This window comes from Halichoerus grypus, chromosome 9 (assembly GCF_964656455.1).
Source record: "Halichoerus grypus chromosome 9, mHalGry1.hap1.1, whole genome shotgun sequence".
Lineage (NCBI taxonomy): Eukaryota > Metazoa > Chordata > Mammalia > Carnivora > Phocidae > Halichoerus > Halichoerus grypus.
The window spans coordinates 27392662-27414971 of NC_135720.1; the positions used below are offsets into that span (position 1 = coordinate 27392662).

At 41.6% G+C, this 22310-nt stretch overlaps 2 protein-coding genes across 9 annotated transcripts in view; one reads left to right on the forward strand and one right to left on the reverse strand.

Annotated features, from left to right (window-relative positions):
* LOC118539363 (uncharacterized) overlaps nucleotides 1-16128 on the reverse strand; it is a 75012-nt gene extending 58884 nt beyond the window's left edge. For 5 of the 7 annotated variants that reach the window (XR_013441083.1, XM_078054678.1, XM_078054677.1 and 2 more), the window contains exons 1-3: nucleotides 15984-16128; nucleotides 9044-9103; nucleotides 8889-8945 (exon numbers count right to left, since the gene is read on the reverse strand). Coding sequence is in view for 6 of the 7 variants with exons in the window: in XM_078054678.1 (XP_077910804.1) it covers nucleotides 8889-8909 (21 nt within the window). In the remaining variant the exon portion in view is untranslated. Of the gene's footprint in view, nucleotides 1-8888; nucleotides 8966-9043; nucleotides 9104-15795 lie in introns of all 7 variants that reach the window. The other 2 variants (XM_078054674.1, XM_078054675.1) reach the window with 2 other exon arrangements.
* Nucleotides 16129-16177: 49 nt separating this feature from the next.
* Nucleotides 16178-22310, forward strand: part of IL20RA (interleukin 20 receptor subunit alpha) — a 34591-nt gene continuing 28458 nt past the window's right edge. The window contains exons 1-2 of one of the 2 annotated variants that reach the window (XM_078054671.1): nucleotides 16344-16442; nucleotides 18865-19028. Coding sequence is in view for 1 of the 2 variants with exons in the window: in XM_036097855.2 (XP_035953748.1) it covers nucleotides 16313-16442 (130 nt within the window). In the remaining variant the exon portion in view is untranslated. Of the gene's footprint in view, nucleotides 16443-18864; nucleotides 19029-22310 lie in introns of both variants that reach the window. The other variant, XM_036097855.2, reaches the window with a different exon arrangement.

Genomic DNA, 22310 nt, shown 5'->3' on the forward strand with positions numbered 1-22310 from the left:
AATCAGGGAGAAAGATTTCACTGCAGAAGTGCTTGGAGTTCAAGCCAACACTAAAGGGTGAGTGCATGTGAGGGGAAGGAATGATTACAAAAGAGCCTCCCCCCCCCCCCCACCAAAGGGACTAGCATCGACAGAAACTTTGATACAGAAAAGTGTCTGACAATGAGAGGAGCTGAGAGTGAGGGACAAATCTCTGGAGAGTGGAAATGAAAGAGGGGAAGAAGGGTGCCTCCTGAGGCTGGTGGAATAGGCAGGGGCCAAATCACAGCATGGGAGAGATTGTTGTTGTTCTCTTCACAGCCATGATGAATCACTGAAGGGTTTGGAGCAAGAAAGCTACACGATAAGATTTGCCTTAAGAAAGATCTCTTCGGCTATTTCCGAACTGATGGAAGAAAACAAAAATGTACACAAGGAAAGCCTTTCTGCATTGCTCAGAAACAAGAATCAATGTTACGAAGGAATACTAAGTGATCCCATACTGAAGAGGCCTGGGCCGGTGAGTCTGTGCCCTCTTACAGGCTGTTGGAGTGGCCCATACTGGGAGGCGGTGACTCTCACTGGAGCCTGGTTTACTCACTGAGCTCTCAAACGCCGTCTCGGTGATGGGAAGGCCAGTGCATCACCACTTACTGGCTGACGTCTACAGAAGCAATCTGGGCCATCTCCCTAAGATTTTAATCTCTATTTGACTAGAATGTGGGCTCCACTGTTAACAGGGACTTTATCTGTTATGTCACTGCTGTGTCCCCAGCTCTTAAAAGGGTGCTCAGTACTTAGAAGGTGGTACTCAATAAATAGTTGTTGAAAATTGAATAAATGACTTTTAAAGGAAATATTCCTAATGAGAGGGTAGCAAATTCCTACATCTATACCTTGATATGAATGATAAACGTGAGCACAGGCTTAAAGGGGTGGGAGAGAAGCAATGGGTAAGGGGGCTGTAGCAACTTGCCTACTTTATTATATTTATAGGTGTGGACAAGTATGGGAGGCAAACAGGTAATGCCTGTAGGTTGAAAATCTTAATGGGACTGGCTGAAGATACACTTCTGAGTCAAGCTGTAACCTTGTGCTATGAAGAAGTTCTCTCAACATGAGAGCAACCATCATGTTTCGACATAAACTGGTCATTCAGCCTTGCTTTTCATTTCCTGTTTTGTTTTCATGGAAGGATTTTAGTGTTATCTTCGAAGGTAATCTCACCTAGCTGTGAAACCCAAAGGACGTCTAGTCCTTGCTTCCAAGACTGGGCCTGTAGAAGAATCCATCACTCTGGACTGCAAGAGAAAATGGCAGCTCTGTTCCTTCTGGCCCCTGTGTCTTCTGAGCGTTGTTTTAGGGCTGAGCCTGAGGCTGAGAGCCGCACTTGAGATCACTCCTGTCTTCTAAACCTTTCTGTGCAGCTCAGAACCGAAAATCAATTTTATGTAGGAACAGTAAGTGGTCCCATATTGAGGAGGCCTGTACAGGTGAGTCTGTGCCCTCTGTCGTGGTTGTAAACCAGGACATTGCATATTCATACACGGAGACACTGGCTAGGACACCCAGACTCAGGAGCGTGAGAGAAGAGTGACATCCAGTGGCCAGCTGGGTGCATTTCTGATGTGCGGTGCACACAGACCGTGAAGGATGAAGCTCACTATTTGCTCTAGATGCTGACTTCTGCTTTGTCTTTCCAACTTGGCAACCCTGGGACACTCCAGGGAGATCCTGATGTCAGACCAACCAGGTTCTACCAGTAATATTTATCCTTCCACATTTCTGGGGTTTTCTTTCAGAGTAATCATTTATCTCTCTCCAGAGTTGCCATGTTTTAAATTGCATCAAAAATTTAATAACTGTTAATATTCAACACTTGAGAAAATGTAAAATTCCAAAATTACATTTGTTCTTAGTTTTGAAAATAAGGTTTGCCATTCATTCAACAGATGTTTATTGTGCACCCACTAGGTGACAAGCAGTGAGCAAAAGAAGAATTCTTATCCTCTTGGAGATTATATTCTTACTGAGGAAGACAGACAGTAATATACATAAACTATACATACACACATATAGACATGTCTGATCATGGTACATGCTAAAAAAAGAAAGAAAAAGAAACAAGGTAAAAACATAGAATCTGACAAGGAGATTGGTGCTGTTTGGGATGGTGATCATACAAGGTCTCTCTGAGCACATTTGAAATGAAGGGTCAGATAATGTCTATCTCAGAGGAAGAGCATTCTAAACATAGAAAAAAGTAAATGATAAAAATGACTGTCATATGAAATCAAGATTCTAGAGAAAATTAAAATGAGATCATCAGTGTCAAAAATAATTATACATAAAAGCCTAAGCTATGAGCCTAAACTCAACTTTCATACTTCAGAAAGAAGAGTGCAAAAGTTAATTACAGTCAATCTTTGAATTAGGAATTCAGACCTAAAGTAAAACAGTGCCCTAAAATAACAAAATGTCACTATTTACAAACACTTTATTTCAATGAAAAGGCAAAGGGTTGGAAATGTAGATAGACACCTGCTTCCTTCAGTCCCTTCCCTACCCAAGTACACCCAAAAGGAACCTAACAACACAAGCCACCCAGTGGTAGCTAAGGGCACTACCTCTGTCTCTCTGTCTCTCTGTCTCTCTGTCTCTCTCTGTCTCTGTCTCTCTCTCACACACACACATACACACAATGGAGAAAGTTTCACTTTCATCATGGTATATAGTAAAGATACAGCTTTGGGAAAGATGTTTCTTTTCCCTCTTTTTGAGGTATGATATACACATATCTTTAAGGGTACAACTGGCTTAATTTTTACATCCATTCATATGTATAAATTTAACTGCCACCCAGATTAATATCTCAAACATTCCCAGCTCCTCAGCCTCTCTTTTACCCTCCTTCCCACAACCCCCAAGAGGTAATCATTATTCTGACTCTGTCACTATGCATTTATTTAGTTTAGTCTGTTCTTTGAACTTACAAATGAAATCACAGAGTATATATTCTTTTTATATCTGGGTTCTTTGGTTCAACATCACATCTGTCAGATTCATTCATGTTGCTATATGTAGCAATAATCTGTTTTCATTGCTGTCTAGTATTCTAGTATAAATATATACATATTCAGTTGATATGTTGCACTGTTGAGAAACTTTTGGGTTATTTCTTGATTGGGGTTATTATGAATAAATCTGTTATTAGCATTTTTGTACATGTCTTTGGCAAAAATAAGCATTCATCTTTGTTGAGTATGTCTCCAGGACTAAAATTACTGATTTGTAAACTGGACCAGCTACGTAATTTGCAAGGCCCAGTGCAAAATGAAAATGCAAGTCCTCTTGCTTAAAAAGTAAGGGAAAAGTGTCACCCACAATACTAAAATATAAAACTCTTTCCTTTTTTCCATGATCGCTCTCAACTTGTCAGAGTGTTCACTTGCTATTCAATGTCACTTTAAAAAAAAATTAAAATGTTTAGATATTAGCATGAATTTCACCATTCATCTTTATATTGTACATTGACAGGGTTGTTTTTTTTTTTAAGATTTATTTATTTATTATTTGAGTGGCAGGAGGGGCAGAGGGAGAAAGAGAATCTCAAGCAGAGATTCCCAGCTGAGTGCGGAGCCCCACGTGGGGCTCAATCCCACCACCTGAGATCATGACTTGAGCTGAAACCAAGAGTCAGTGGCTCAACCAACTGAGCCACCGAGGCACTGGGCAGTGGTAGTTTTAAATGCAAATATAAGGGCATTTAATCTGTATGCAGAATCACTGCAATTACACAATTTGTATTTCATAGCTTGTACATGCATGTTCCTTTTTTTTTAAAGGTTTATTTATTTATTCATTTGAGAGGGCGGGGGGCAGAGGGAAAGAATCTCAAACCAACTCCCCACTGAGCAGGGGCCCAAGGTGGAGAGGTAGGGCTCCATCCCAAGATCCCAACCTGAGCCAAAGTCAAGAGTCAGCACTCAACCCACCAAGCCCCCCGGGTGCCCCACGGATTCCTTTCTTAACAGAACAGTGAAAATGCTGCACTGAACTAAATCAAATATTTTTATTTTGTTTCCTGGTACATGCACATTATACCAATGCTTCCTACCCTCAGCTTACCAGTGAGAAAGAAGGACTAAAAGGAGAAAGAACTGGAGATTGCCCTCTCTTTTCCTTTCCTTCCATGTTCTCATTTCGAGCACATGTGTTTGGCTAACGCAGGGAAGTAACATAAGTAAGAAATGATAGGATAGGATTCTTTGGTTTTTCACATTTCTTAAAACAGCACTGCCCTCTTTCTCCATTCAATGCAAGTGCTGGTTTGAATGGAAACGAGGCTGCTCAGAGATGTCCGTGCCCTCACGCACCTTGTACTCCTCTGAGTCTCACTGACCTCTGAGGCAGGAGGTTGCACAGAATTTGGTGCTGTGGTCATGGCACATGCTGTACATGAATGGGGCAGCAGAGAACAGGGGCAGGCTCACAAGTTGCTCCTGCCTCCCAGCTCGAGCCCCTGCTCCACGCTCTCAACAAGACTGCACTTACAAAAAGCAGTCAACAAAACTAAGAGGCAATCCACGAAATGGGAGAAGATATTTGCAAATTATATTTTGGATAAAGGGCTGATATCCAAGATCTATAAAGAACTTACCAAACTCAACACCCAAAATAACAAATAATCCAGTCAAGAACTGGGCAGAAGACATGAACAGACACTTCTCCAATGAAGACATACAAATGGCCAATAGACACATGAAAAAATGTTCAACATCACTAGCCATCAGGGAAATACAAATCAAAACCACAATGAGATACCATCTTACACCAGTTAGAATGGCCAAAATTAACAAGACAGGAAACAGCAAGTGTTGGCGAGGTTGTGGAGAAAGGAGAACCCTCTTACACTGTTGGTGGGAATGCAAGCTGGCACAGCCGCTCTGGAAAACAGTGTGGACTTTCCTCAAGACGTTAAAAATAGAGCTACTCTACTACCCAGCAATTGCACTACTCAGTATTTACCCTAAAGACACAGATGTAATGAAAGGAAGGGGCACATGCACCCCAATGTTCATAGCAGCAATGTCCACAATAGCCAAACTGTGGAAGGAACTGAGATGCCCTTCAACAGATGAATGGATAAAGAAGATGTGGTCCATATATACAATGGAATATTACTCAGCCATCAAAAAGAATGAATACCCAACTTTTGCATCAACATGGGTGGAACTGAAGGGGATTATGCTAAGTGAAATAAGTCAAGCAGAGAAAGACAATTATTATATGGTTTCTCTCATATGTGGAACGTAAGGAATAGCTCGGAGGACCACAGGGGAAGGGAGGGAAAACTGAATGGGAAGAAATCAGAGAGGGAGATGAGAGACTCTGGACTCCGGGAAACAAACTGGGGGTTACAGAAGGGAAGGGGAGATGGGGTAACCGGGTGATGGGTATTAAGGAAGGCACGTGTTGTGATGAGCACTGGGTGTTATATGCAACTAATGAATCGTTGAACACTACAACAAAAACTTACGATGGACTATATCCTGGCTAACTGAACATAATTTAAAAAAAACATGTTTAAAGAGAAAATCATTAAGAATTTCAAGATGTGGCTGGCTGAGCATTAGGCCATGCACAGAGCCCTGCTGAGTTTCAGGCCCTGAGTGACTACACAGGTCATCTCTCTCTGAATCGGGCCCTGTTTGCAAGCAGTTTTGTTAAACAGTTTTCCAAGGCAGTTTTCCCAGTCTAACACTTCCACCAGCAGGATATGACAGTTCTGGTCACTCTTACTTCTCACCAACACTTGGTATCATTTTACCATCATATTGGGAGTGGATTAGTAGCTCATGGTGGTTTTATTTTTTTTTATTTTTTTTTATTTTTTTATTTTTTTAAAGATTTTATTTATTTGACAGAGAGAGACACAGCGAGAGAGGGAACACAAGCAAGTGGAGTGGGAGAGGGAGAAGCAGGCTTCCTGCGGAGCAGGGAGCCCGATGCGGGGCTCGATCCCAGGACCCTGGGATCATGACCTGAGCCGAAGGCAGCCGCCCAACCGACTGAGCCACCCAGGCGCCCCTAGCTCATGGTGGTTTTAGTTTGCATTTCCCTGATGATTAACGATGCTGCTGTGGTGAGGCCTGTCCTCCACTTGGATAGCTTCTCTTGCTAATGTACCTGTTAAAACTTTTGCCCCTTTTCATATTGGGTTGTCTATCTTTTTCTCATCGATTTATAAGGGTTATTCATATTTTCTGCATTCTTTCCATGTGCATATATATTGCAAATATCCTCTGCTCTGTACTCTTTCACTCTCTTAACAGTATTTTTTGATAAACAGCAGTTGTTAATTTTAATGAATTCTAATTTATCAATTTATAGCTTTATAGTAAGCTTTGATATCTTGGTCTCAGCTGTCCAATTTCGTTCTTCTTCACTATTATCATGGCTATTCCTTTTGAAATAAAAACTCTGTAATGCCCTATGTGCCAACCTGGCATTTTCAAAAGTCTTTAGATCTAAATTCCTTAAATTACAACCAAGTAAAGCCAGACTACCTCTGGATTTGGACCAATGCAAATTATTAATGTTATGCTTTGTCTTTCCATGCCAGAAACGAGGACTCTTTAGTTTCTTTTCACATACTCTAGCTAATTAGCATTCCCAGCAGGTGCAACCACCAGCTGACTTATTATACCAACAGTTGTTGCATTGAGAACTTTCTGGTGATCATGAATGCCAAGGTCATTCAATATTTGCAAGGATTTTCATCTTCTTTATTGCCACCATTCTTTATGGTACTGACTAATGTAACTTCTGTGGCTGTTTATAAACCCTTCCAGAAGCCATTGTTTCTGCTAGAGTACTGTTCAATTTTCCACAGTAATTCTGAACCTCAAAATAGAAATGACCAAAACAACATCACAAATCCCTTAGTTAAAAATATTCTTTGAAATTAAATGAAAATTGCCAAGTATCCAGAAATATATATATGTGTATATATATACATATATATCCAAAAGATATGTATATATGACATAATATTCTGCATAATTTATGTTATATATGGTGAACCTATAGTCTTTCAATTTGTGGCTTGTCTCAACTCTCCTTTATTGTCTTTGGATGTGCAGAAATTCTTACTTTTCATCAATCTTTTATGGTTAGTGCTTTTATGCTTAAGAAATGCTTTCCTACCCAAAGTTCATACGGATATTCTACTATATTGTCTTCTAAAATTTTCCTGGCTTTGCCTTCAAAATTAGCTCTTGGATTGGTTTGCTAAGGCTGCCGTAAAAAAGGTGGTCTAACTGGCATCAATTGTTGTCTCACAGTTCTGGAGGCTAAAAATCTGAAATCAAGGTATTCGCAGGGCTCGTTCCTTCTGAGACCTGTGAGGGGGAGTCTGTTCCAGGCCTTTCCCCTAAGCTTCTGGTGGCTTACCAGTAACCATTGGTATTTCTTGGCTTGTAGGTGCATGACCCCAATCTTTGACTTTATGTTCACATGGCATTCTCCTTGTGTGCATTTTTGCATCCAAAATTCTTTTTATAAAGACACTGGTTACATTGGATTAAGGGACCATCCTACTCCAGTGTGACCTCATCTGAATTTAACTTTTCTGAGAACTGGAGGGAGGACATCATTTAACCCATAACAGCCCTTTAATCCACATTAAATTATTTTTGTATGTGATGTGGCAAAAGGTAAACACCCAATTTTCCCAGAAGCATTCACTGAAAATCCTATTCTTTCCCCACTCATCTAAAATACGCTCTTTTTCATTTATCAAATGTCTGTAAATGTTGGACGCTATATACAGTTTCATGGATCTTTTTATTCTACCACATGGTCTTACTGTACCTTTATAATAACTCCTGAAATGTGGAAGGGAAAGTCCTCCCATCTGAACTTTTTACTATTTTTTATTTTTTTTTAATATTTTATTTATTTATTTTAGAGAGAGAGAGCATGTGAGCGAGGGCGGTGGGGAGGAGCAGAGGGAGAGGGACAAGCAGCCTCCATGCTGAGCACAGAGCCTTATACTGGACTCGATCCCATGACCCTGAGAGCATGACCTGAGCTGAAATCAAGAGTCAGATGCTTAACCAACTGAGCCACCCAGGCACCACTCCATCTGAACTTTTTAAAAGATATCTTGATTATTTCTGGACCTTTGAAATTCCACATGAATTGTATAATCACCATGCCAAGAATTTTATAATCACCTTTCACAAATATCTGTTAAAATTTTCATTGGAATTGTATTTTTTTCTAAAACATTTTTCCTTTCTTTCTCTCTCTTTTTTAAGATTTTTATTTATTTAACAGAGAGAGAGAGAGAGAGCACAAGCAGAGGGGAGCAGCAGGCAGAGGGAGAGGGAGAAGCAGGCTCCCCACTGAGCAGGGAGCCTGATGCGGGGCTCAATCCCAGGACGCCAGGATCATGACCTGAGCCAAAGGCAGACATTTAATCCACTGAGCCACCCAGACACCCCATCATTGGAATTGTATTATATTTATGACCTAATTTTAACAGCTACTGAGTTCTCAATCCATAACCACAATCCATATTTCCCCATCTAAAAAAAAATATTCTTCAACGTCACTTGCTGGGATTTGATACTTTTTCCCATAAAGGTTTCATATGTCCTAGGTATCTTTCATGCTATTACAAATGATTCTTTTCTTTCATTTTCCACTAGTTTAATATTGATGTGTAGACATGCAATTGTGTTTTGAAGATTGAATTCTTGCCTAGAAGCTCTGCTAGACTCTCATGATAATATTTTAAATTTATCCATGGATTTTTTTTGCTCTACAGGATACGTGGCCAATACTCTTTAAGACTATCAAGGTCATGAAAAATACAGAAAAATTGAGAAAGTATCACAGACCAGAGGAGACTGAAGACACATGGGAACGACCGGTAGTCTGGTACCCTCGATTGGATCCTGGAACAGAAATGGAAAAACTAGAGAAATCTAAATACAGTCTGAAGTTTACTTAACAATAATATGCCAGTGTAACTTGCATAGTTTAGAACACTTACCGTGCTAATGGAACTGAGTGAGGAGTATGCAGAAACTCTCTGCACTGCCTTTGCAATTTTCTGTAAAAAGTACACAAATAAAAAACAAACATGTTTATTTTCTATTATGTGGTATTGGTGCAAAAATAAACAAATAGACCAATGAGAAGAATGAGATCCAAAAATAGACTCATGCATATATGGTCAATATATTTCTAACAAAGTGGCTAACATAATTTCATGTAGACTGAAAATCTTTCCAAAAAATGGCACAGAAACAATAGGACAGCTGCCTGAGAAAAAGCATTCATCTCTACTTTTTCCTCATACCAGGCATCAAAATTAACTTACAATGTATTATAGATTTAATTGTAAAAGGTAGAACTATAAAATTTCTAGAAGAAAACATTTTCAACTTTGGAATGCATGAAGATTTCTGAAGATGAGACACCAAAACATAAACATCGGGGGGGGGGAATGGAAAAAATAGATTTTATCAAAATTAAAAACTTTTGCTCTTGCAGATATTATTGTAAAAATTAAAGGGCAAGCCATGAACTGGGAGAAAGTATTTGCAACACTGTAAATCTGACAAAGTATTTGCATCCACAACACATGAAGGACTCTTACAACTCAGTAACAAGTAATAACCCAAATGTCCATCAACAGGAGAATGGATAAATCAAAGGTTATATACATTCATATAATAGAATGTCAGGGAAACAATGCTCCATGAATATTTTCATGTTTCTGGACAGTCTGCCTTCTTAAGCAAAGGAAATTGGCACATCACAGACTAGCTCTTCTTCCCGGACTTATCTGCTCCTCACATTGCAAGAGGGTTAGACCTGGAGCCCTGTGTTCTCATTCAAAAGATAATAAAACTTACCTCCCCCAGAGCCAGGTGTTTGCAGTCCAGGGTAGGGACTTTCCCCTTTGCCTTCCTGAGAGCATTCATTTACTTTCCAAAGTATTTGTTTATTAGAGAGAGAGAGTTTCTCTCCCTCTCTCAGAAAGATAGAGCAGCAGCTAAGGGTGTGTAGCCTATCTAAACTTCTAGATTTATAATTTTGGGTTTCCTTTCCTGTGGTGCATGCACAGGATCCACCTGGCTCTCTTCACGTCACCCCAAAAGAGAGAGAGGAATGGAAGCCAGAGAACCGATGAAGTTATTGTGGGTAATCCTAAGAAACTGATCTCTGTCCAGGGAACCTCATATTTGCTTTTGGCATAAAAATGAACAGATATTTAAAACTTATCATGGAACACTCCCAGCAATAATAATAAAAAAAAAAGGTAAAAACTACTCATCCATGGAACAACATGAATGAACCTCAAAGATATTATTATGTTGAAGAAAAGAAGCTAGACACAGAAGAGTACCTACAGTATAGTTCCACCAATAAGAAGGTCAAGAAGAGTCAGAACTAATCAGATGATAACGGAAGTCAGAACAATGAGTTCCTCTGGTAGAGGTATATGAGAAGCATGAGGGAATCTTCTAGAGGGATGGAAATATCCTATATTTTGATCTGAGGTTGGTAACATGGTTGTGTATATATGAAAAAAGTTAAGATTACTGTGCTTTAGGCACCTTATTTTATGTATGGTATGACTTAATAAAAAAAAAAAACTTTAAAAAAACGTCAGCCAGTTGTTTTGTGGGAACTCACAAGTGATTCTAAAATTCATGTGGAAATACAAGGGGCAAAATTAGCCAAGGCACTCAAATAAGAACAAAGTAGAGGGACTTGGTTTACCAGCAAAAAGAAAGGAACTAAAATAGTGTGAGATTTTGCAAAATAATAGACAAAGAGACCAACGGAACAGAGCATAATCTATAAACAGACCCATTAATAAAAGACATTTAGTTTATGAAGAAGATGGAGCTTTAGGGAAAAGATGATTTTTCCAATAAACAGTGCTGAATTGGTCAGACTCACATAAAAAATAAAAGTTGAACCCCTAGTTTATCATATAAAAATCAGTTCAAGGCAGATCATAATTTTACATGTGAAAAATAAAGCAATAAAGTTTTCAGAAGAGAACTTAGAAGAGTATCTTCATGATCTTAGGGTGGGATAACATTTTTTAAACAGGACACAAAAAAAACAATGACCATAGGAGAAATAATTGGTAAATTAAACTATATTACATTTAGGAACGTCTTTTATTACTCTATTGAGAGAGTAGAAAGGCAAGCTACAATAAAGGGAGAATATTGGCAGCATACACAACTGCCAAAGGCTTCATATTCAACATATGTAACAAATTTCTTCAAACAAAAATAAAATAAAAAGACGACCTAATAGAAAAAACAGGCAAGAAATGGGAGCAGATCCTTGACACAAGGGTATATCCAAATGGCTCATAAACTTATGAAAAAGTTCTCAATGCATTGCAGCTGATGGGAATGTAAATTGTTATAACCACGTTGGAAAACAGGTTTGGCATTATTTACTTAAGCAGAAATATGTCTGTCCTATGACCCAGTAATTATACTTCTGGGTATGTACCTGGCAGAAATATGTGCACCTAGGCAAGAGACATGAACTAGAATGTTCCAAGAAGCACTACTGCTAATAGCTCCAAACTGGAAACAATCTAAATGTCATCAAAATAGAATGTATAAATAAACTGTAGCATAGTCACATAATGGATAACTTTACAGTGTTGCACTAAATCTATAGGCAGAAAGACAGATGATTCTCAGCATAATGTTGAGTATGAGAAGCCAGATACAATGGAATACACACTCAATGATTGATTTTGTGGGGAAGGAAAGGGGCAAGAGGACAGCCTCTGTAGGTTTAGCATTGTTCTATTTCTTGACTTGGGTGATACTTGCCAACGCATTCCCTTAGTGATAACTCATTGAGCTGTAACATCTGTATTGGTGCATTTTTCTGTATGTATATTATACTTAACAATTACAAAATTTTTTAAATGCATGGGCTGCTTCTCAAAAAAAAAATTTGGAAGAGTTGGAGAAAGATCTGATGAGATAGGATTCCATAAGATTTTAATTATTTGATATTATTTAGATTTGAGCAGACAGCATAATGTAAACACTGTTAGTGGTCCCAAATATCCACAACGAATGGCAGAGTAGACTAAAAGGATTTCAGAAATCTCCTAAATACTGGATGCTTATTATCTCCCCAGGACTCTTTCCTTTCTTCCTTTTTCCCCAACTATCATCTGCTCTCTAACCTTCAGGTTTACTTTTGGAAACCTAGTATATTCTGAACCTGCCCCTGACTATAACTGTGTGTCCAGGAATGTTCCCATGTTTGCATTCACGTTGTAGTTTACAATATGGAAATCACACCAATGTTGCATTTTTCATAAATTAATAAGTATACATCTTCATATGTGCGTTATTTTGCAGTTCACCCCATAAATGTATTTGCTTCATTTTTCTTAAGCACAGAGGCATATAAGGAAGTCATTATGAGCATAGACTCTGGAATTAGATTAACCAGGCTTCACATCCCAGTGCTGTCACTTATTAAGTGAACAACCTAACCTAGCATGTTTCTTCATTTTGTCATTTGGGAAAATGTGACTAACTCACAGAATTGTTGTAAGGACCTAAGAAGGTGGTAAGTGTAACCTTCTTAGCATAGTGCCTAGCTCAAAGTCAGAATTCAGTAACCTCACATGATGGTGATGATGGTGATGATCATGATGATGTGTCATTCCTGGAAACTATTTAGGAGTTCAACTGGAATAGGAAAAGTTTGTATTGTTTTGTTTGTAGTGTTAGTGCTGGGACTGAGGATGGAAGGTATTGGTTACAGCCTTGCTGATCAAAAAGCTCAAAATTCCACAAAATTAAGATCTCAGCAGGTGGTAAATCATGGCAAGAAGGATTGCCATCTAGACATTTCTCCAAAGAAGACATACAGATGGCCAACATACACATGAAAAGATGTTCAATATCATTTGTCATCAGGGAAATGCCTATTAAAACTACAGTGAGATAGCACCTCATACCTGTCAGAATGGCTAAGATCAAAAACACAAGAAATAACAAGTGTTGACGAGAATGTGGAGAAAAGGGAACCCTCGTGCACTGTTGGTGGGAATGCAAACTGTGGCAGCCACTGTGGAAAACAGTATGGAGGTTCCTCAAAAAGTTAAAAATAGAACTACCATACAGTCTGGTAATCATACTACTGGATATTTGCCAAAAAATACAAAAACACTAATTAAAAGGGATACATGCATGCTCTATGTTTATAGCAGCATTATTTACAATAGCCAAATTATAGAAGCAGCCCAAGTGTCCATGGATAGATGAATAGATAAAGAAGATGTGGTATATATAAATACAATGGAATATTATTAGGCCATAAAAAGAATGAAATCTTGCCATTTGCAACAACATGGATGGATCTAGAGGGTATAATGCTAAGCAATATAAGTCAGTCAGAGAAAGACAAGTACCATATGATTTCACTCATATGTGGAATTTAAGAAACAAAACAAAGGAGCAAAGGAAGAAAAGAGAGAGACAAACTGTGAAACTGACTCTTAACTGTAGAGAACAAACTGGTGGTCACCAGAGAGCAGGTGGGTGGGGGATGGGTGAAATAGGTAAAGGGGATTAAGAGTACACTTATCCTGATGAACACTGAGTAGAATTGCTGAATCACTGTATCGTACACCTGAAACTAAAATAACACTGTATATTACCTATACTGGAATTAAAATTAAAAACTTTTTTAAAAAAAATTTTCTTGATTTATTTGACAGAGCGACAGAGAGCACAAGCAGGGGGAGCTGCAGTCAGAGGGAGAGGGAGAAGCAGGCTCCCCGCTCAGCAGAGAGCCAGACGTGGGATTCAATCCCAGAACCCTGGGATCATGACCTGAGCCTAAGGCAGATTGCTTAATCGACTAAGCCACCCAGGTGCCCTGAAATTAAAAGCTTAATAGAAAAATAAAGCACCAATCAGGAAAAAAAAAAAAAGGTTGTAATTTTCATGACAGAATACATCAGTTTGAATGTGTTGAGTCATTTCAAAAATCTTCTGAAGGATATACTAGGATTTATTTTGACTGGGAAAGTTTAGACTGGGAGGGAACTGGACTGCTTCTTCCTGAAGTTCACAGGGTGGGTAAGATGGTAGAATTTAAAGGTACAAAGGAAACTCCCTAAGGTGAGTTCCAGGTCACAGGTAAAAACAAAAGAAGTCATGACTACACTCTTGAATTTAATGCATGGGAAACATCAACTGAACACTTAGCAATATTTTAGGTCCCACTCCTCCTATGAGAACCACAGGCATCTATTGAGGACAGAGCGGTGAATTTGTTACCAGGTATAAGACCAGTGAAATTCTGACGTGCTGTCTGACAAGAGCGAAGGGGAACTTGAGGAGGACAGAGGGAAGACGGGTGTGCCGAAGTAACAGAACTGTTACTGCTCAAGTTAAGAAGGGTAGGGAATAAGGGAAGGAGGGCTATGTACCTGTCTGCTTTAGCCCCTTTGGGGACACGAATGATTCCTGTTTGAACAGAAATGCATATAAGTCCTAAAGTTTAGATACCAAAGATGATTGGCCCCAAATACATTTGTGGCAAATATACATCACATTTAACCCACTAGACTTAAAATGATAAGGATGAAGCCCTACTAATAAAATTTACAGTCAGTAAAGACAACAGTGACTCACCACAATGCTGATGATGAGCTGCTAACATAGAGTCCTTCCTAAAATGTTCAGTCCTTCCTACATCTTCCTGAATCAGTAAGACCCCAGCCAGGAAAACAGAAACCATACCAGTTCTTTCAACAGAAAGAATTTGCTAGGTAGAATTGATTAAATAGACGCTGGAGAACTAAAAATGTGAAAAGGGGATTTTTCAGACTGAGGCCCTGGAAGTAACTACGGGAAGCAACTCTCAGCCCCCAGGGCTGAAGGAACAAAGGGAAGATGTGGGGGTTACATCCTGGCAGAGGAACCCCCGGAAGCTGAACTCTGGCCTCTGAGAATGGGCCCGGCCAGCCCAGTGCTGGTGTCTCTGAGGGGGCGCAATGAAGCTGACTCTGGGCGTATGGCACCAGCTCCTCCCGCCAGGGTGAGGAGCCACTGGGCGGCACCGCGAAGAACAGCAGGTAGGAAGGCCAGTCCCCTCGCAGCTCCTCCGGCGCTCAGCGTTCACCCAGCGCCCCCTAGCGATGCAACCTAAAGGACCCGGCTGACAAACGTTTGTAGAGTCCTAGGTTCCGCGTCCCAACACGGAGCTCAGCCAAAGGGACAACCCGAGCTGGATTTATTCTCTGTTTCCAAGTCTTTCTGGGGAGAAGGATGTAGCATACTTAGGGGACTCTTGAAAATCCTGCCAGTCCTCTCACTCCCTCCCAGCAAAAAGACTTCTTTCTTTTCAATTACTTCAGATTCTTTTTTCTAAGATGAAGGTAGCTGACCTAATTTTGTACACTTAGGTTTTCTGTGAGGGAAAGAGGGAACATACCCGAGGTGAATCGTTTATTTCTCTATTTTAAGGCGGTGCCCAGCCTTTGTAACTCCCTCTCAAGGACCGGAGCCGAGACAGGCCCTCGGGTTTTCTTTATGCTATTTTAATGATTTCAACACAGTTCTTCACTTCCACCCCCGCCGTCCCGTTATGAAGAGCCTGGGACCTAGAAGCGGGCCCGTGTGGAAATCCGCAGGCCCCTCCCTGCTCACAAGCTCGGGGGACTTCATTCAAGCAGATACCTTGACTTTCTGAGTTTCCCTTTTCTGACCAATGGGACAATACCTGGTTGCAGGTGGCGAGGACTGCACGAAATCAAATGCAATGCATGGCAGAGTGCCTGGCGGTATGTTGAGAAATAAATACCCATTTCATTCTTTCATTCATTCTTCCGGCACTGAACTCTGACATTTCAAAGTTTAGAGGAGCGACTCTCAGGCCTGAATACCAGACTCACTTTTCCGTGTGCTCACCTCACTCTCTCCTCCGCGGAGTGCAGGCTTTTACCTGCACCGGTGACCTCGCAACAGGTCGGGGCGGTGGAAACTCGCCCAGACTCTCGGAACTGCGTGGCCGGGGACCAGGAATCGCGGGGTCCCTCCCCTCGGCGCCGGCATCCAGCTGGGCTGCCGCGGGACGCGGGTGGGGCGCAGCCGGGGTACCGCCTCCCCGGGCTCCCGGCCGCGGACAGCGCCGCGCGACGCCCTAGCGGAGGGCCCGGGGCGCCGCGGAAGGGCGCGCGGCTCGAAGGGGCGGGACGCGGCGGGACGCCCTCCGAGATGTGACCCGACCCCCGCAGCCCATGTGGGCCTGGCGACCCCCCGCGGGAGCGGCGGCCAGAGCGGCCCAGGCGCCCGGCCGCCGGGCCCTGCGGCTGCTGCCGCTGCCGCCGCTGCTGCTGCTGCTGGCGGCCGCGCCGTCGGGACGCGCAGGTAGGTGGGTGGCGGCCGCGCCGCCTGGTGCGGGACGGGGACGTGACGGGGCCCGGCCCGCCGACTGCCCAGCGCCGCCGGGGTCCGTCCCGCGGGTTTCGGGGTCGTGCGCCGAGCGGGAGGCGCGGGGGTCGGCGCCGGGAGCCCCGGGAGAAACTTCAGCGCGCCTGTCGCCTCTCGCGCGCCTGCGGCTGCGTCAAGCTCGCAGGACCGAGAGCTTCACTCTTCCCACTGCGGGGCGTGCAGTGAGGTAGAGGAAGGGTGACAGGGGTCGCTCTGAGTGGAACCGGCAGCTCGGCACTTGCGGTTGGCGACAGTGACCGTGCGCGGCGCCCTCGCCCGCACCGACCCGCCGCCCTTTAACAGGGACCAACCCGCGGCGGGCGGTGACGGTTGCGCTTGCTTGAAAATACCGGACTCCGGGGGAAGGGTCTGCTCGGAAAGAACAGGGTCCAGAAAGAGGCGGCGTTTCTAAACTAAGATCGCCTCTCTTGAGCACGTCATTCTTTTTCCTTTGCAATTAAGACCGTGTACAGATACATGCTCTTTGATTTTTCGGAAATAAAACTTTTAACTGATTTATGACATAAGGTAACTGAAATTTGCTTTGCTCTGTTAAGTTTAAATTCTACCAACTGGCATCCAGTAAGCCAGGATGATTCATTAACCTGATTTCTTTTTTTCTTCTGCATTTTCTGGTATATGAGAAAAAGATTTTTTTTTTTTTTTAAAAAGCAAGATATCGGGGATTTTTTCAAAAAACTAAAACCAGCAAAGCTTCCCAGAATACTGTATTTTGTAGGGACGTGGTTCAGGCTTTTATGACTTTTAACCCAGAGCTGAACAACAGTGAATACAGAAAGAAAGTTGTCCTCTAAAATGCAGTGTTCTTAGTAGTCAAAGAAAAAGTTGTTTAAGTTTGATAGAGTTAGTATGGAAGCAACCCCAGTGCCCATGATAGATGAGTGGATAAACAAGATGCGATACCCACGCTCACACCCCGGACAGGAATACTACTCAGCCGTAGAAAAGAATGGGATCTCGCCATTTGCCATATGGGTGGACCTAGAGAGTATTATGCTAAGTGAAATAAGTCAGGCAGAAAAAGACAAATACCATATGATTTCACTTTCACTTATGGAATCTAAAAAAGAAAACAAATGAATAAACAAACGAAAAGCAGAAACAGATCCATAAATAGTGAGACCAAACTCATGGTTGCCAGAGGGAGAAGGGTGGGAAATGGGCAAGCCATTGAAGGGGAGTGGGAGAGACTTCTTAATAGAGAGTGATTTCTATCCCGATGGGTCAGCCACACTATCTGCTAAACAATGTGGGCTTTCTAAGGGTTAGATGGCATTGCCACTCTTGGGTAGGGTACTACTTTAATTTTTCGAACGTTTTAGCACAAATATTCAGTCACCAAACTTAGTATTTGGATCAGGCTGTATAAACCAAACATTCAAAGAGAAGGGAAAAACAAAACTCAACGTAGCATCAACATTCTAGGAAAATATTGATATTTAATTTCAGGTAAGCTTTTAACGTTATTCAGAACATCTGTGATGTTCCCTCAAGACGGGCATGACACCCACATTCACTTTCATTCTCTAAACTCTCCCGGGACAGAAGTTTCACCAGCAAGTTTATCCCTGTTGCGTATCAAACTCTGCCCTGTTGGCCCATTTCCATGCTTATTCTTCAATGAAGATAAGGAACAGTGGTCAGCATTAGATAAACAAGCATCCAAAGCCAGTAAGAGAGAGTGGGAGAAGATGACTTCCCAAGGTCATGTTCTCCTCTCCTCAAGCCTTTCAGAGGTATCCATTGCTGTAAAATAATTCTGAACTCGCCTGCAAGGTTTTTTGTGGACCACAGTCTAAATATTACTACTACATCTATGCTTATTAGAACTAATTTACTATAATTAACACAGTGAAGGTATTTGTTCAAATGTCTCTTCTTTGATATCAACACAGCAGCGTTTGGGTATTCTATTTCACTGAGTAATTATTTGTACACACACAGATGGTTCCAGTGAACTAATTAAGTTACCTTCATTATTTCTTTAAATTAATTTTGAAATAATTTGAAGCTTACAGAAAAGTTTCAGGAACTGTAGGCTTTCCTTTCACTGAGTAATTATTTGTACACACACAGATGGTTCCAGTGAACTAATTAAGTTACCTTCATTCTTTCTTTAACTTTTAATTTTGAAATAATTTGAAGCTTACAGAAAAGTTTCAGGAACTGTAGGCTTTCCGTAAATCCCTTAGCTGGTTTCTCCCAAGTTTAACATCTTACATAACTATTGTACAATGTTCAGAACCAGGGCATTAACATTGGTATAATACACTCACCAAACTATAGACCTTGCTCAGATTTCAGCCATTTTCCCACTAAGGCTCTTTTTCTGTTCCAGGATCCCACTTTACATTTAGCTGTCATGCCTCCCTCGTCTCCACCAATCTATGACAGTGCCTCAGCCTGTTTTTGCTTCATGTCCTTGACCCTTTGGAGTGTCATCTCTTCTTAGAATGTCCCTCAGTTTGGGTTCATTTGATGTTTCTTCATGATGAGAGTGAGGTAATTCCTTTTGAGCAAACTATGTTGTCTTTCTCAGTGCATCATAGCAAAGGATTTATGATATCAATATGTCTTGTACATGCTGATGTTAACCTTGATCGCTTGGTTAAGGTGGTGTCTGCAGGGATTTTCATTGTGTAGTTACTGTTACTTTGGAGCAGACACAAGGTCATTTCTTGTACATTTGCATGGCTTCCACATTTATCAGCTAGAGGCGCATCCTCAGCCTGTCTAGAGAGCATCATGTATCCCAGATCCAACCGTGTGGCATAGGATCACCAGCCTCTCTCTTCAGAATGTGTGTACCTACTGCCTGTAATAATTATTTATTGAGCTTCCTATAGAACAAGCCTAGGAAAGGCAGTATTCACTCTCCAACTAAGGAGATTCGTTACCTCTGGGAGGTGGCGTGGTATAGGAACAATGAGGTAGGGCTGAGGAGGGACTGACAGTTCTCTGTACCTTTGGTACGGCTCTGACTGGTAGAGCCTTAGGTAAGACATATATTTCCCATTTAAGCATAAACTTTGGACAAAGGAATAGGCAGATGGAATGATTCATGTTATAAAATGAATATGTTAGGATAAGCATTTCAACATAAAACATTAACTATTTTTATAATATTTTATTTTTTTAAAGATTTTTAAATTTATTTCAGAGAGAGAGCATGGGAGCAGGGACGGGGTGGGGGGAGCAGAGGGAGAGGGACAAGCTGACTCTGCGCTGAACCCGGGGCTCGATGTGGGGCTCGATTCCACGACCCTGAGATCATGACCTGAGCCGAAATCAAGAGTCAGACGCTAAGCTGACTGAGCCACCCAGGTGCCCCTATAGTATTTTAAATAAATAAAACTGCATATCCATGTGTTGCCTTTGTTAGTGCTTGGCATAGTACTTTTCACAAAATATTACTCAGTAAATTTGCAGGTTTTTGCTTAAAAACACCTTTCATTACACATGTGATGTTTTTATTTTATTTTATTTTATTTTTTAAAGATTTTATTTATTTATTTGAGACAGAGAGAATGAGAGAGAGAGCACATGAGAGGGGGGAGGGTCAGAGGGAGAAGCAGGCTCCTTGCTGAGCAGGGAGCCTGATGCGGGACTCGATCCAGGGACTCCAGGATCATGACCTGAGCCGAAGGCAGTCGCTTAACCAACTGAGCCACCCAGGCGCCCACATGTGATGTTTTTAAAATGATTTTCTATTTGCATCTTTTTCTTCTTTGTACAGTTTTACCAGGTATCATTGACACATTTATCTCCATGATAATTTAAAAAAATAGACATCTGAGAATCCGCTGCAGCTTAATGTAGCATATATTTTAATGAGTAAAATCATTTTATCCATCTTATTAACATTACACTTATGCTATGAGTGTGATATTCTGAAAGAGTTCTGATTTTTCTTGGTCCATATTTATGATTATTTGACACAAAAGCTGATACCAGAAAAATGAATTAAATCTTTATAATCAATTCCAAGATATGTCAATTACTTATAAAATTGGAGAACAAGAAAATTTTAGGGAAAAATTGCCAACTGGAGACATTAAAATTAAATACATCCTCTACTTTAGTTTTCAGAATTCCTTTGGCAATAGAAACCTGGGGTTGACAGGACATTATTAAAGTCCCATCCAAGTGCTTCTCGTATGAATCTCCTCCGAAGCATTACTTCCAGATCATTACCTGTCTGTTTGAGCACCTGTCATCACGAGACACTCACTGCCTGGCACCCAAGGCAGGATGTCCTGTCATTGCAGACTTCCAGCTATTACAGTGTCCTTCCACGTAATGCGCTAAGGTCTTACTCTCTTGCATCTTCACCCACAGTTGGTCCCAACCCTATGCTGCCGAAGCCACGCAGAACAGGCGATGCAGATAACCAAACGCACCATCTGTGTCTTCTCCTCTCTCAGCTAACCACCTTCCCAGTTATGTCATGTCAGCCTCTCGCTCCTGGTCTTTCTAGCATGTGTGTGTTCCAGTTTGTCTGCAAGCTCCCACGCTGCCTCCCTGTAGGTCATGATGAGATGGCTGGTCTACTAACATTTCAAGCACTACACCTGGCCTGTTTGTCCTTAAATGATTCAGCGTCAAGTTCTCAGTGAACCTAGGGTCCCTGATGCCTGAAAGCACTGCCCTCCTTTTCTTTGTTGTCCTCTCCTAAGAGACACAGACTCTGGACCCTCATTTCAACTCAGGCTTTCATATTAAGACAATTTCACTTTGTGGAGGTAGTTTTCTTTCTGTTTGCTTCTCGAAGGATAAAGGATGGAAGTATGGCATAATGTTTTATCTAGAGCTTGGGTCTGTGATGCAATTAAGGATACTCTTTTCTGGAAAAAAAATTTTACTGATTATCTATTCAACGCTAGTTCTGTTTTTGGACTGTGGCGGTCACTGTGCTGCACCCTGAGCCACAGAATGGCTCCCGTACAGCGACTGCTCTGCCTTCAGCCACACGGAACTGGCATACTTCTTCCCATACAGACTTGTCAGTAAGTTGTCCTCATGCTTCTCGATCTCAACATGTATGCTCTTCAGCCAGGGTCCTCAAAGTTCCAGCCCATACAGTTGCGTTTGTATTTTGGGGATAGGAGTTTTTTTGGGCAACTTCATTGTCCTAGTTAAAGCATTTGTTTACATTATTTCCCCCATTTAAATTTTCTCCTTCTCAACTTTGCAGATATTTTGCCTCTTGCGTCAATCCCTTCATCTTTACTTTCTGGAGATTCGGCAGCCTTTAAAGCATTCATTGTTCTCCTCAGTAAACACCGTGTTCATTTTTGAGGAAAGATACAAGCAAGCAAAAGACACCTCCTGTGTCAGTTTTCTGAGGCCGCCGTAACAAAGTAGCACGAACTGGGTAGCTTAAAAATAACATCAATTTATTATCTCACGGTTCTGGAAGCTAGAAGCCTGAAATTAAGATATTGGCAGGGTTGACTCCTTTTTTTTTTTTTTTAAGATTTTATTTATTTATTTGAGAGAGAGAGCATGAGAAGGGAGAAGGTCAGAGGGAGAAGCAGACTCCCCGCCAAGCAGGGAGCCCGATGCGGGCGGGACTCGATCCCAGGACTCCGGGATCATGACCTGAGCCGAAGGCAGTCGCTTAACCACTGAGCCACCCAGGTGCCCCCAGGGTTCACTCCTTTTGAGGGCTGTGAGGGAGCATCTGTGCATGCCTCTCTCCTAGCTTCTGGTGGTTGCTGGCAATCTTTGGCATCCCTTGGCTTGTTGATCTTCATTCCAATTCTCTGCCTTCACATGGTGCTC